We start from the raw sequence: 15,247 nt of genomic DNA, 5'->3' as shown, positions 1-15,247 counted from the left end.
CACGGGGCACTTGTATTGTGCTGACTGGCTTAACTCCTAAGCAAATATACTGAAATGTAAGTTATCTCCACAGCTCTTTCCTGGGGTAGGAGGCTATTTTTCCTTTAGAGATAGACAAGTGGAGCACCAAAGGCTGAATTTCAGCTCTTCAGAGTGATTCATTCCTACCTTCCACTAATTTCCATGCCTTAAATATCAATGATGAGCTGGGCTTGAGCAGTTGCCCAGTGCTCAGTGGTGGCAGGGGAAGGAATTAAACCCAAGTGTCTTGACAGGTGTTTTCTCATGAGAGGAATAACCTCCCTATCTTCTGGCTGGCACCATCTGATGACTAAGCATGAGCAGGCTAGATCTGTAACTGAGATTAGGAATGAATGTCTAGAAAAGCAATTTGTTATGGCATTATGATTTTTTTTTTTAAGAGTGGAAGAAATTCTGTAAGAATAATAATAATAATAAGAAGAACCTTAAAAACTAACTGACTCATTTTGTTTGTCCACAGGGGAAGCATTACATTTGGCCAGAGATTTCGGCTACACCTGTGAAACAGAGTTCCCTGCCAAGGCGGTAGGAGAGCACATTGCCAGACAGCACATGGAACAGAAAGAGCAGACAGCGAGGAAAAAGATGATCCTAGCGACAAAGTAAGAAGGGAGGGGAAACTGGAAAAGAAATCTATCACTTCTCCATCTTGGATCTGGGGGCTGGGGGAGGGAGGAGTGGGAGTGTGGAGCTGGGATTGCTGTGACTGCTATCACAACAGTACTGACAGCAAGCGAGAGCAATCCTCTTTAGAGATGCTCTAAGAGGAATCTTATTTACTGCCATAAGGTTTTAGTGGCTGTTCTCTCATTGCTTGAGGTCAAGGAGACACACACACATTTTCTCAGATGCTTTGGTTTAGATGAGAGGAGGGACATCATTTTGTGGTAAGATCTATAGGACAGAGGCTGTTTGCATGTGAGCAGGAGATCTAAGCTTATACTGAAGTAGTAGTTATTGTGGGATAATTATCGTTAGTTTACTGAGGGAGAGTTGGTTTGCAGAGGGATAGACTCTCTCTGGATGGAAATTGCAAGAGTTTCCCTGAAGTCAAAGGTGCTGGAACAATGTAGACCAGCAGGCAAGCCTTGCTGAAGTCATTAAAGACCCACAGAGACACTTGACTGCTCTAAACAAGCCACTCAGCTCCCTAGAGCAGTAACATCATGTTAGGATAACATCTCATCTAGGTTAATTAGCCTTGATGAGGGAGGAATTAGCCTTCATGAGCCATGGGAAACAGGAATAAATAGTCTGCATGGAACAACGTAAACCACACGAAGTGTGTGGTATGTCTGCATGGGGTAGCCTTGAACATACTCATACTCTAATTGAAGATGTCCCTGTTCCTTGCAGAGGGGTTGGACTAGATGACCTTCAAAGGTCCCTTCCAATCCAAACCATTATATGATTTTATTACTCTTCCTGCACTTACTGCAGTGTCACACAGTGGGGCTGCAGTAGAGCTCGGAACAGAAGCTTGAGCTCTCAAACCACCATCCCAGTGCTGGAAATGCTTAGGAATCATCCAGGCTGTGATATATCCAACAGAGAGGAATCAGCCTGTAGCAGCGGAAAAAGATGACCAGCAACAGGATCATCCTTTTTATCGCAGTGTTTTTCTGCTTTGTCTGTTTATGGGGAACAGGACTTCTGGCTTTGGTGTCCCTCTTGAATCCAGAGCTCTTCATCCTAAAGGCGACTCAGAAATGACACGCATTGGAACATCTCAGACTTGCAAATTCCGTGAATATAGCCTGTGATGTCTCCCTGGGGTGATAAGCAGAGTTCCATGTGGCTCAGGGGACACTTGCTGGTTGTAAAGGTGATGAGAGACCTCACACATTCTGCTTCTAAGTCCTTTGTAGATTAAAAGGAATAATATAAGTGGAATGTGATCTTACTCTTACCTACATCCACATTTGTTCTAAGGGCCCAAGAGGTTTCAGAGGCATGAGAATAAACCAGCTGGCAAGAAGCAGCTCCTCTCTGCAAGGTGTTTCTCCCATGGCTGTATAGCCTGTTAACAATCTGCCCCTCTAACTTTGTAAAAGCTGATTGTACCGCTGGGCAGCACAATCTAATCAAGAGTTAAGACTGTAAATTGCCCCAGCTGGAGGATCTGCCCCATTTATAAAATGTTACTCAGCTATAATGATGCAAATCTTCCCTCTTCTTTTCTGGTTCTAAGGAGAGATCACATTGCCATGAGTTGTAACAGTCAGTGGACAGTTGTTATGTCCAAAGGTTGTCCAACTGAGAGACACATAACAGCCTCACTACTCTTTCTCACCACTTCATACCTACTTTCTCACCCTCCCTTACTACTGCAATGGAGAGTCGCAGGCATGCATTACTCTTACTTCCCATGAACTTTGGGCTTGTAAGCTGTAATCCTGGACTTGTAAGGAAAAAGAAATTACTTTTCCCCCTCTTCCATCAGTTAAAATCACCAGTAAATTGGTCAGAGAGGTCTGTCAATTATACGGGGATAGGTCACATCCTACTGCAGTGCTTGTAACAGGGACAGATGGGTCAATGTGTGTGCTACTACTGCCCTCTCCTGCCTGGAAGGAGAACAATGAGTCACAGACCAGCCCTGTTCAGATACCACAGGAGACACAGGTCCATGACATCATAATACTAGCATGGTATGCCATGCTTCCGCGTATCTCATAGTAGGTACTCTACTCTAGTTATTTGTCAGGAGTTTAACTTATTCACTAGGCTATATAAGCTCTGGGTTTGTAATTTTAGTAATTTCACAACTCCCCTGCATCATGCGCTTGTGAGTTATGACACCAGAAAAGGTGATGGAATGTTACGCTGTCACAAAAAACGACACTGAAATTCCAAGGTGGTAAAATTACTCATTGTAAGCTTCTTCTATTGCCTATGGAAAGAAATGGGTTGCTGTTGCCTGTGTGTGTAACCACTGTGTACTCCGGGACACAGCCAGAAGCCCATAGAAGCGTGCCTTTGGCAGAATTGGCGAGATCTTCCACATGTGAGGCCTTGAGAAATAATAAGGGGAAAGAACAAAATTGTTTCTGCAATTCCTAGTATATAGATGAAACTCCATTCTGGATTCAGACACTCAACTTCAGTGGCCTCATTCTGTTGCCCGAACTACTGCTATTTGAGATGAACTGGATTACCCAGTTTGGTTACCAGCTGCCACTCCACAAGCAGACAGGTCTCTTTTTGTTACTCTCTTGTACCTGCCAGTTACTATGGATGTCTTGGGTTCTACATATCTACGTGTAGGTAACTAAGCAGAGCCTTCAAGATCTACAATGCAGACATCTCCGGTGTCCAGTAGAAACTTCCAGTGTTATCAAGGGCACCTATATCTTATAATCAAGCAATCCACCCACCCAGAGCTGCCATGCACAGAACTGCGGCTCATGGGCTAGCGAAGACTAAAGACTGCTACTTCTGATGTCAATAGCCCTCTTTAGCACCTGGTGGTCACTAAGCTTGAGCTAACATGCCGTTCACTGCCGTCCTCAGCCCTACTTAGTCTGAGGCTATATTGACAGCAGTACAGTGAAGGAAATCAGGACCACTTTTTGGCATGGAACAAACCATATTTATTGTGTCAAACTACTTGATCTTCCAAAATTACCTCTTGGAAATGGTCCTTCATATTTGCAAACTCAAGATCTGCCTAGGACAGTACTGTTTGATGGTGCCATGGCCTGTTCTAAAAATGTGATGGCCTAGACAACGTAGAATCAGAGCCTTACCAGATAATTATCATGGGAAGAAGAGATGTTTCGGCTGTGTGGCCAGTTTACAGAACTGAACGCAAGTGACACCAAAGGCAGGATGGGAGTGAAGCAAGCTTTGTTTAAGAGTTTAAAGGATAAGAAAGAGGTAAACAGTGAGAGAAGCCAGTCTCCTGATTCTCTTTCTCTGCAGTCACCTCCTTTGACTGAATAGAAGATTGGCTGGGCACTCCAGAGCAAAATGCTTAAAAAAACAAACAAACAAACAAACAAACAAACAAACAAGACTGAATTATTACAGTTCTGTCCAAAAGGTGTTGATACTGGCCTGTTAACCCTAGACTTTTTAGAAAGGTTTCAGCACATGCCTATGCAATCCACACAGAAATGGAAAAAAAAATAGAAAGTTAGGACGTGGTTTTAAAGGGTCTTTAGGCATGAGTTAGTTCAACTTGCAGAAGCGTGGGAGACCCTGAATGGCTTTGCAACAGGGGACAGGACCTCATCAGGCTGCAGCTAGGACAGATGCAGAGCTGCTGAAGGCCACATAATAATTCCACTTAATGGAGAGGCACACTGCCCTATGGAAAACATCACAGAGTATGGCAGCACAAGGCCTTCCACATGAGACAGGGGGACAGATACATACACATTTACATAGACCAAAACCAAATATTTTATTGTGGGGTTGCTTACAGTTGGTACAGAATAATCAACAGCTGGCTCATGACATTATGTGCTCAATTTGCTAGTTTTCTGAAAAGTAGCTCTGAGATTGGATGCACAGGACCTGCTGAGCACCTCTCTGATATCTGATCTTTGGATGCTTGGCAACTCTACCACACTTAAAATACGTCAAACTCACGGGCACGCGTTTGCCCCACTCTTATTCATCACAAGGCATTTGATTTAGCCAATGCTAGGGGTAGGGTCATGGACTAGATAGGCTCTTGTTCAGATTTCGTACAGATTTTTTTATCTTTTCTTTGCCATATACTGGAACATCTGATCATCTGTCCAAATCATTAGATGCCTCCATTGCAGGAGTGACCAGGACTCTTTTTTTTTTATTAATCTTTTGCCCCTAAGACAGCATAATCATCTTTGTTTTTTTCAAAGTCACAGTCCAACTCAGCAAATAACTGTCAGCCCTCTCCCTGCCACTACCCCAGGTGATGTTTTATTCGTAGTGGAGGCTCTGAGACACCACTTTGCCTAGAAATCCCCTTGAAAAAGTAGGTTGCTGCCTTTTGCAGGTTTTCATGTATAATAAAAAAGTTTTTTCTTTTCTTTCAATCTGCCAGCACTCAGTAAAGACTTTTGACATGTGAAGATAGAAGGGAACTTAATTGCACACTTGGTTCTGACACTTTCCTTTGTCAAAATATAAGAACTTTTAAGATGAACTTTTTCAACAGGTAGAAAGTGGAGGTTGGAGGAAGGAGAGAAGAACTGTGCTGACAGGGCCGACTGGGGATAGTAGATTGTTTAGAAGCCAAAATGACTGACTGTTTTCTGTTGTTGAAAGGAACTGTTTTTCCTCTAAGGACCTGATTCATTAAAACTGTATGCTGCATTTACATACATTTCTGCTGAATAGCTCTCTTTGCCTGAAAGGCTAAGACGAAGCTGTCTTTTCAAGCAGTCAGTGTCTAGGTCCATACAGATGACAAGCATTTACAGAATTCAGGCTTGGATGAAGTCCAGCAGTGCAGCAGGAAATAGTTTTCTGCATGTCCTCTCCTCTGTCAGGAGAGAGCTGTAGTATCCAAAGTCTACATCCAAAACTTGCAGAACAGTGATAAAATGCAGGGTAAAAACATGTTAGTGTAGTTTCCTTGCTTGTAACTGTGCAACGGAGGACCTTCTAAAGACGAAGAAGCTGAGTTTACCCACTTATTTTCCATTATGCACCTGTCCCAAAGGACAAGAGTTACAAGGTGATAATGAAGAACTTGAACTTTATCTAGGACCAGATGTGCAAAGAGTCTTCTAACAGAAATCATGGATCACAGAGATGCTCTTTAGTATCAGTAATTGTGTCTGTGTTTACAAAGTAAAGCTATAGACATCTACTTTAGGCTGTCTGATACACAGTAAAAATGTAAAATAATTTAATGAATGTTTCAATAAGAAATTTAAATAGCTGCCACTGGGATAAATTCTCATTCTGGACAGACCAGTGGGAGAGGTCTCAGTTGAGGATCCATCAGTTCTTCTGCCCCAGACTCTACAAGGATGTAGAGTATGAATACAAATGGAAACTGGGAGAGCAAAGATAACATTTTCCTTCACAACTCCTAGTGTTCCATTTGTCTTAAGAGTTGGAAGTCAAGAAGGCAAGGCTGGAATGGCCACCACTTTTACTTGCAGCTAAACCAGTGCACAGAGGCAAATGTACAAGTAATGGTGTATTTACACAAAGTCTTCAGACATGTTCTAATACTAGTTCCTAGTTTTTTTTCAACCGTAACCCTTGCTTCTAATGTAGGTGAGGTAAGCCAGACTTAACACTGCCAAATTGGGTACAATTCAGGAGAGAAATCACATTTTAAAATGCCAGTGCTAACGTGCTTTCACAGGGGAATTTTTCTTCAAAAGATGCTGTGTTTTGTTGGCTCTGAGAATTTGGGGCAAGGAGGCAAGAGGAGGATTTGTTTGCCAAACATTTCTGTTATGAATGAGATCACTCAGGATAAGGTGACAGTGTTATGGGAATTACCTTTATGGGAAGGATAATTTAAGAATTTCTATTTTTCTTTCAGACAAATATGTAAAGAATTCCAAGATCTTCTAAGTCAAGACAGATCACCCCTCGGATCCTCCAGACCGACTCCAATATTAGACCTCGACATCCAGAGACATTTAACACATTTCAGGTATGATTTTAAAAGAGGAATAGCTACTCAAAATTCATAATCTTGGTAAAAACCACATACAATGCTACAGAAATATTTGTATGTTACCTAGCAAACTATGATAATGTCTATACTCTCTCTGTTATCTGTGCCTGTTAAAAGCTCGCCTGTTAAAAGCAATGAGGTTCAGGCCAGTTGCATTCACCTTGCTTCTGGGACCACAGTCTGGGTTGAGTAAGTAATTTGCCACATCTGCTGGCCAGATCTGGCCAGACATTTGACTTGCTCTAGACGTGAACCAAATCACAAGTCAACCAACAGACAAAGTTGGATGGTCTAGAAACCCAAATTCAGAGCCATAATGGCAGCATTGATGAGTCAAAGTAGCAACAAAAGGAGGAACAGTTAAGCTGCATTGTTACCAATGAACTAAATAGTTCCATAGCCTTCTCTATGCTACTGAGACCATTTGACATCACATTACCATGACCATAGTATTAACTCTTTGGCCTCCAAAGCAGACTAGCCTCATAGCAAACTACCTACTGCAACGGTCTCGTTGCACTAATTCCTAAACAACACCCTGGAAAGGTCTGGGAGAATGCAAGCTGTCTCAGACCAAAAAGTCAGAGACTGCTAACATATTTAGATACAGTTCCTGTGCCCATGCCCTAATAATATTTAATTTACCAGTGTAGACTGCCTAAGAATCTGTTATGAAGATAAGGACGCAGGGTACATGCACACCAAGTTCAAACTTTGTTGGAATTTTATCCAAGTTACAGATAAAATTGTATAGATGGTTTGGGATCAGAAAGAATTATTAGCCCAAGAGTTGCTGTGCAATTTCAGGTTTTTGCTTTAGGCTATGTGCTAGGTAGAGTTAAAGAGTGAGATGGGAACTTCCAGAGGGCCACTTTGAAATAGTGGGGTCATCTAAGATATTTATCAAAGATAAGTGTGATGAAACATCCTAGAGGTGCTCTTATCTTTGCTCAGACCACAGAGGGGAACACAAGACTAGCTGAGGCTACAGGTTTTTATTTTTTTGTAGCCAATACCTGATACCTGAAAAAATCAACATGTAAAGAACTATTCCAGAGAGTTGTTTACACATACATATGTGCAACGTATGCATATACAAACACACCTAGACAACTCCACTTCTATTCTCATTAAGTTATATGCACACATGTACACATACCACCTATGTCTATGTATACTTTCCCTTATGCAAACATACTCCAAAATACCTAAATACACTTGCATACCAAGGAAGACATATTTATTTGTACAAGGTACTCAGAGAGGGATTTTCATGGGCTACCTAGGCTTGTGGAAAAATAGATAATTCCACATTACATGCACGCAAAGAAAATATGACATAAGGTAGCTAATCCCCAAGGATTCCTGTGTTTAAAGAAGGAAGAGCAGTCAGGATAAAGTGCTGAAGGCTTCAGCTACAAAAGCTGTCAACTGCTACAGCTCCTATCCTTTTTTCTATGCTTTACTTCAGTAGGCTGGAGTGCAAAGCTTCTGTTGGCAGCTCCTGGATCATTCAGTAGTTTCTTTCATGCCTGCTGCAGGCAGTAAGTGTTGGACTGGAGGTGGGCACCTAGAAGAGCACAGGTCTTATTCTACACAGGTACTTCCCTGGGCTTAAATCAGGCAGCCTTTTCTCATATCTGTGCCTGGGGAATGAGGAGCACTGCCAGACCCAGAGGCTGAGCTGAGACCATGTTCCTTTTCCATCTATTGTGGAGAAGCTGAGGTCAGATCCATCTTCTGACTCAGACTTCTAACACTATTTTTCTACATGCAGATGCCTCCACTTCAGCCAGGTGTATATCTTCTGCCATAGTCTCTAGGGATCTCATCTGTATAGACCATGAAATCAGCATTACAATTAAGCAGACCTAACATAGACATCTGCATTAGGGGACTTGAATTTCTCTCTGAACTCCATTGACTGAATAGTCTGTTCTAGATCTCCAGCTGAATAGGAGCTTAGCCAACCGGTACACACTAGACACTTATATTGCAGATAGCTAAATCTAGTGTAGGCAAAAAAAATCATTATTCCCACCCCCTAAATCTGCCAGTCTCCACTGCTATGTCATCTGATCCTCTCCTACCACTACTTGTCTTCTTGAGATTAAATATCACAGAACACACTTGGGTCTGTGTCAGATGGCGGAGAAGATGCAAGAATGCACTTCACCATGTTTTCCAGAAGCATTAAGTATTTTCTGAGTAAAGTTTTCAACACAGATTCCTTCTGACCAATCATTTGGTTTCTGTCTTTCTCTGAGAGATGAGCCTCAGATTCAACTGACCTCTGTCACATCAAATTTGCACCTGATCTGCTGGGCATGAGAGAAGAGGAAAAAATTCTTGGTGCCCTAACACACAGAGAAAGTCCTTGTAACCCACGGTCAACATTCTCACTCTGTTTGAGGCATAGAACAGCCTCCTTCTTATCACAAACATAAATAGCTGCTTGTCATTATACATCAGTCAGGAATCATTTCATAAAAAGATGCTGAAAGAATCTGCCTAACAAAGCACCTGCCTAACAAAGCACATGCTTAACACTAAGAGTTCAAATGTTCAAAGTACATTGGCCTGCACATCCCTGGTCATAGGTCTCACCTAAGATTAGACTTCCAAAAGAGCAGGTTGTCCTTATTTGTTACAATGAAATGAACACAATTATCTTGTATCTGTAGCTGTAGATAAAGAGCTTTGCAATTCTATGCCAGAGAAGGGTTTGACCTTGATTCTATAGTAATTGTCAAATACTCTGATGACATCTACAATAGTCAGAGTCTAAATTAATAAGAGGCTGGTCATGATTATACATATGAAATTAATGTTATTCATGACCAAAATGCCAAAAGATGTTGCTGCTCTACAAATAGGTCTTGTAGAGGAGACGTAAATATGAAGCAGTGACTCCATAGAGTCATCACAAATTTTATAACAAGCTTTTTCAATAGGGAAATTTTCATCTTAATTTCTATATGTATTCCAGAACTGTGGGCTTTATCACAATAGCTTCTCTGTCTCTATGCTGTATAAATCTCTAGGTTGGGATGCAGCCAAAATATTGCATTTGGCAAGGACAAGCCACAGTCTTTCACTGGAATCTCTGACAAGGTTTTGTGAATGTTTCTAGCATAAATATAGCATGGTTTTCAACCACTATTCAATAAGACTTGATTTTTGTGCATGAGAAATCTCACATGATTTCATACAGATTTAATATAACAAGAAGAGGTTCAGAAATTCTGCCTTGTAAACCACAATCAAGGCAGTAAATAAACCACAAGATTAAAAGCTGGTATTTTATACATATATGTATATGCTTACGCCATACGGTGTCAGAAAGTCAAAGAGATTTTTTTATTACCAGAAAAACTCAGAGGAATCGCACAGATCTCTATTATTAGAATAAATTCTAAGATAATGAAAGAGTAGATCTAATATCTGATATAATATCAGATCTAATACCTGATACCTACAGTGGAATCCAGCCTCTACTACCTTGGGGTAAAAGGGATTTTTCTTTAGGAATAAATTACTCTACAGCTGGTAAGTGTAGAGTTATGTGCTCCACTTGCTCATGATGTTACTGGCTCAATCTTAATAATTAAGACCAGGATTCACAGACTGGCACAGGTCAGATTGAAGTAGCATTTCCTGTTCCCTCAGTTTTAAATCCTGAATTTCACACTTCTCTCTGATTTTTTTTCCACTGAGTCCCAATTCATCAAGATCTGTAAACCTGTGTCAAATCTGAAGGACAGGATAGTCCCCATAAAGGGATCAGAATTGCTGTATTTGCTCAAACTCCAAACTCAAAGTTCATGCAAAGCATAAAACAGGATAAATCTTCAAAGGAGCTGCCAGGGAGCTTGAAAACTGCTGAGTTTTGTACAACCTTACCAGATACACAAAAAAACCAGACGCTCTTCTACAGCCCTAGTATAATCATGTTTGTGCAGCTATTCTCTGAGATGTCCATCTGACCAGAAAACTCAGTGCTGCAGGAAGAATGATTTCCTAGTATTGTTTGACCATGAGTAGACGATTCTGTAGAGCCTTACATTCACAACAGTAACTGTTGTGCACTAGCTGAGCCAGGTTACTATTATGTATGCTTTAGTCAAGATTTCTCCCTTTTCAATACTTTTTGGCGTATCTCACTGCAGAGAAGTTATCTTGATATTAGTAAATAAAAGTAGTGTCAGGTGTGTTTTGGCTGCCTGTGCTGCCTTTCTGTAGAATTCCTGGGGTTTTGTTGTCTGGTCTAACTAGCACTGTCCTAAAATATTCCTGGGCACAATGGTACATCTATATCACTAATGTATAAGTAGCTTGAGAATTCAGGGAAGAACCAGCCCTTATTCCAGCCCAGTTAGGTGCCTTACTCGTGCTATAAATAATGTACTAAGATTTAGAGAAGTTCAACCTTGTCATGGCTGAGTCACAGCAGCCATGGCTGCTTGGGCTAAGTGTTGGGGCAGCTCAGATTTCTGAGCATATACATAAGTGTGGGTTCAAGAAGAGGTGATATGTTCATAGAATCATAGAATTGTTAGAGTTGTAAGTGATCTTTAAGGCCATGCAGTCCAACCCCCCTGCAAGGAGCAGGGACATCTCCAACCAGATCAGGTTGCTCAGAGCCCTGTCCAACCCGGCCTTGAATGTTTCCAGGGATGGGGCATCCACCACCTCTCTGGGCAACCTGGGCCAGTGTGCTACCACCCTCATTGTAAATTTTTTTTTCCTAGTATCTAATCTAAATCTACCTCCCTCTATTTTAAAACCACTACCCCTAGTCCTGTCACAGCAGACCCTACTCAAGAGTTGTTGTAGGGCTACTCAAGCTGTCTTTCAGCTCTTCTTTGATTTTTAATAATAAACGCAGAGGAGCAAGTGGAATAATCCTGTGGGTTGTATCTGGCCTGAAAGACACCACTTTATCTACCCTGTCCCCAATTTCTGAAGACAGAATCAGCATTAAGCCACACAGCAAACGAGAACCCTGGAAAAATCCGTTCCCGTTACTAAGTGCTGAGAATTTTTGTCCAGATACATGAGTGTCTCTTTGTTGTCCTCTAAAGGCTGATCTGTGTAAATGCATTTATGAGTCTACTACAGTAGAGAGCAAAGTCAGCACATCAGTATTAGAAAAGTATTCAGAAGTTTCTATAGTTTTAATGAGAGGAACTTATTTCTCTCACTCTTTGCTTTCAAAATGGAGTGAACATCAGGAAAGGAAGAGTGAGAGAGCAAGAAAGAAAGAAAGAAAAAAAAATAAAGAGAATGAAAAAATTAAGAGAAAGAATATGTTTTGATATACTTCAGTTTCTTTTAAAATGCCGCTATTACTTGTAATTCAGAGGTTCTTCTCCCAAAAACCTCACAGAATCCTGCAAGATTTTTGCATACACGTGCATTTTTCTCTGTATGCAAGAGAGAAAAGCTGGCATTTTAATTTCTTCTGAAACTTAAAAAATCTCAAATCCCACTGATGTCTGTAAAGCTGAGATTTCATCTTTATTTTTTCAGGACAGAAGGGTTATACAAATCTCTCTTTAGCCATGTAAGTTGATTGGTTTGAGATTCAGAACTGGTAAGAGAGCCTACTTTCACGCTCAGTGAAACTGAGAGACAGCTCTCAATTATCCAGGGTGATGGGAGGGAAAAACAGAGTTGGAATAATTAGAGAAAGCAAAAAGATGGGTACAAAGAGAGCAAATATATAAGACTTTGAGAATAATTCACAATATATAAGACTTTGAGAATCATTCACTTCAGAAAAGCCTGAAAATGGTGAACTAGGGCAATCCTGACCTACAGTAGATGAAGTCAGGGCTGGCTGGAGACACAAGAGCTCTGAGACATACTTTCAGAGACTATATGGTGCAGGTAGCTGTGACAGGAGATGGCGAAGCCTTGGCTAATCCCCAACATCCATAATCCTGCCACTAATTCAGCATAGCTGAATGGTGACATTGCAGGCCAACAGGTTCTTCTGCTGGATCAGGAACAATGTTAACCAGCACAATCATCAAGCCTCATCCTTTTCTTGTTAATGGCAAGCAGGGAGATCTAAAGCATGTCAGTATGGGAAATGGTTGGGATTAACCTGCATATCACACATCTCTCTAGCAATTTTGTACTTCCCAGACATTTCGTGCATCCAGCCCTCTCCAGAGCAGAGAACCAGACCAGATGAACCAAACAATTTCAGTTGTATAGATTCCTGCTGTGAAGAAAGGAAACATTTCAGAGAAGGAATGGAGACATGTAGAAATTAAGACCTCCCAAAATATGCACAAAAACTAATCCAACAAACTGTGTGGGTATGGTCCTGGACACAGGAACACAATTTTCTGTAATGTTTGATGGCTAGTGCAGGTCCTTGTATGTATTTGGCCTAGACCTACTCTTTCTGTCCCAAACAATTCCCAGGCACAAGTCAGCCTTATCTCAGTCAAGAGCGTGTTCTCAGTTGGAAGATTAGATATGATCACTACTTTGCAGATTGAAATGCTTGAATAATGGAGATGAGGCCAGGCTATGCCAGATTACTCAAGATCAGAGAAGGAGCCTGGGCACTCTTCACTAAGCTAATACAGATATAGCTGACTAAAGACATCCTCTGTCTTCAGTTTAAGAACCTTAGGGTGATTCACCTGTCCGGTTAATCTAGCGATCTAGGATCATTGTAGGTATAAAAGGACATTCTGTCTCACATTCATCTGCCACTCCCTCAGTTCAAGGGTCTTTTGTGAATCTTGCATCACATCTCCCAACCTTATAAATACTCTAAATGTCCCATGGCATCTTTGGTGGCATGGGTGAGCCTGCGTGTTTTCTTTCCATCCCTCATCCTGAAGCTGTTCGATTTTGCAGAGGAAAGTTTAAGGCTGGATTGAGAATGAGAGCCCATAGGTATCATTATCTAATGTAGTGCATTAAACCAAAGCTATAGTTCTGAATCTAGGATCCTGCTTTATTAATTTCACACTTAAGTCTGTTGATGAAGTATCAAACCAGCCTTCAGTCCAAGAATCAAAATTTAGGACATTCCTCCAACAGGACCAAATACCCAAAACAGTAAATTGGTATTTTTCTTTATTTTAGACTCTACCTATCTCCCATTGGATGAAAAGAATGTGTATCTACTTCTCTCTTCCATTCCACTGTTATATCTGAGCTTCCCACAGATTCAGCCAGAAACCTGAAAGTTGCACTGACATTTGTCTTGTCTTTGCTTTCATAATCTGCCCTTCCATCAGAACAGCTTTGATTTTCTTTTTAATTTTATTTTTGGCACAAGTCTTTTTTAGCTCCCCAAAATTTCAGGAAAAATAAGAAAACCCACTAAAAATGGCTATGCTGGGAAGCTGAAAAACATAACACAAAAAACTTACAGGGAGAAGTCTTGCTGAGATCATACTCAAGAGATATGTATATTTTTCTTGGCTTACACACACAGACTCCCTAAGTTCATTAGTCAGCCTCTTAGTCTCACTTTCTTCACTTCTCAAATTGGGTGTAGACATACCTTCTACATCTGCCTTTGGGACACTTGTGTCTGCAAGACTCTAGTGTTCGTAAAGTTCAGATATCCTAATAATGTCATCCATCACATAGGGAAAGATGAATACCAACTGATTACAGAAGCTGGATTTGATCCTTTAACGTCACGGTTACATTTCATCAATATGCAAAATCACATCCAGATCATCTGTTGTATATATAAAAGATAAAGACAGCAAAATAGCAAAGGGAAAACTACTTTCTTGCAAGTGACACTTCTTTCAGTGCAGAAACCTTATAGAAACAGACAAAAAATAATAGACTCAGAATACCAAAGCAGGATAATGAAAGCAATCAGCATCCTCACAAATTTTGCCTAGCCATCCAGCTGATATGAAACACCCTTGCCACGAAACTGTTTGAGACAAGAGTTTTGTTGTTTAGTTAGTCTCTGAGCCTGGAGCTGTCAGCCTCCTGCGAGTGCCTGGCATCGCACTGACAAGGTGACATGAAAAGCGGCAGGCAAGAAACCAGAGACTCAGACTTTGGGAACAGCGAGAAAGTAACGTTCTTATTTCTGAAGGGTAAAAGGGAGCAATGCAATGGGGTTTGAAGTTCAACATGTTTTTTAAATTGTGACAAAGTGCCATGCCCAAAGCCTTACTGATGGGTTGCCTCTGCAGATGTACTCCCAGTATATATTTTTCTCTTTTTTACTTTTTTTGCTTACCAGGAGGTAAGCAGCTGCTGTCATAATTACAGTCATCTCGATTAGCATCTTTCTGTTTGGATGCACAGGCTGGAAGAAGCTTGTTGTGCAATGAAGTTTGTGGTGAAACATCTCTGGTGCCCTCTAGAGTTCCCTGATTTCCATGATCTCTCTCAATCTGGCTTCAGATTCAGCTAGCTGACAGGGACAACACTGGTTCCTAGTGTTGAGGTGCTAGTAATCAACAAATTTATTTCTTTTTTATTTTTTCCCTTTCTTTTCCTTGGCTCTTTATCTAACAAAGGTATTCATAGAATCATATAATAGTTTGGGTTGGAAGGGACCTTTAA

General features: G+C 41.0%; 1 protein-coding gene across 2 annotated transcripts in view; it reads left to right on the top strand.

The window, feature by feature from the left end:
• Nucleotides 1-15,247, top strand: part of TFAP2D (transcription factor AP-2 delta) — a 49,542-nt gene that overhangs the window by 25,905 nt on the left and 8,390 nt on the right. For both annotated transcript variants that reach the window (XM_086744912.1, XM_086744911.1), the window contains 2 exons: nucleotides 503-644; nucleotides 6,539-6,652. In XM_086744912.1, coding sequence (XP_086601038.1) covers nucleotides 503-644; nucleotides 6,539-6,652 — 256 coding nt within the window. The remainder of the gene's footprint in view (nucleotides 1-502; nucleotides 645-6,538; nucleotides 6,653-15,247) is intronic.

The sequence above is a fragment of the Chlamydotis macqueenii genome, chromosome 3 (genome assembly GCF_036417535.1).
Source record: "Chlamydotis macqueenii isolate bChlMac1 chromosome 3, bChlMac1.mat, whole genome shotgun sequence".
Classification (NCBI taxonomy): domain Eukaryota; kingdom Metazoa; phylum Chordata; class Aves; order Otidiformes; family Otididae; genus Chlamydotis; species Chlamydotis macqueenii.
The sequence above is the reverse complement of the archived record's forward strand: the minus strand, read 5'-3'. Positions and strand labels throughout refer to the sequence as shown.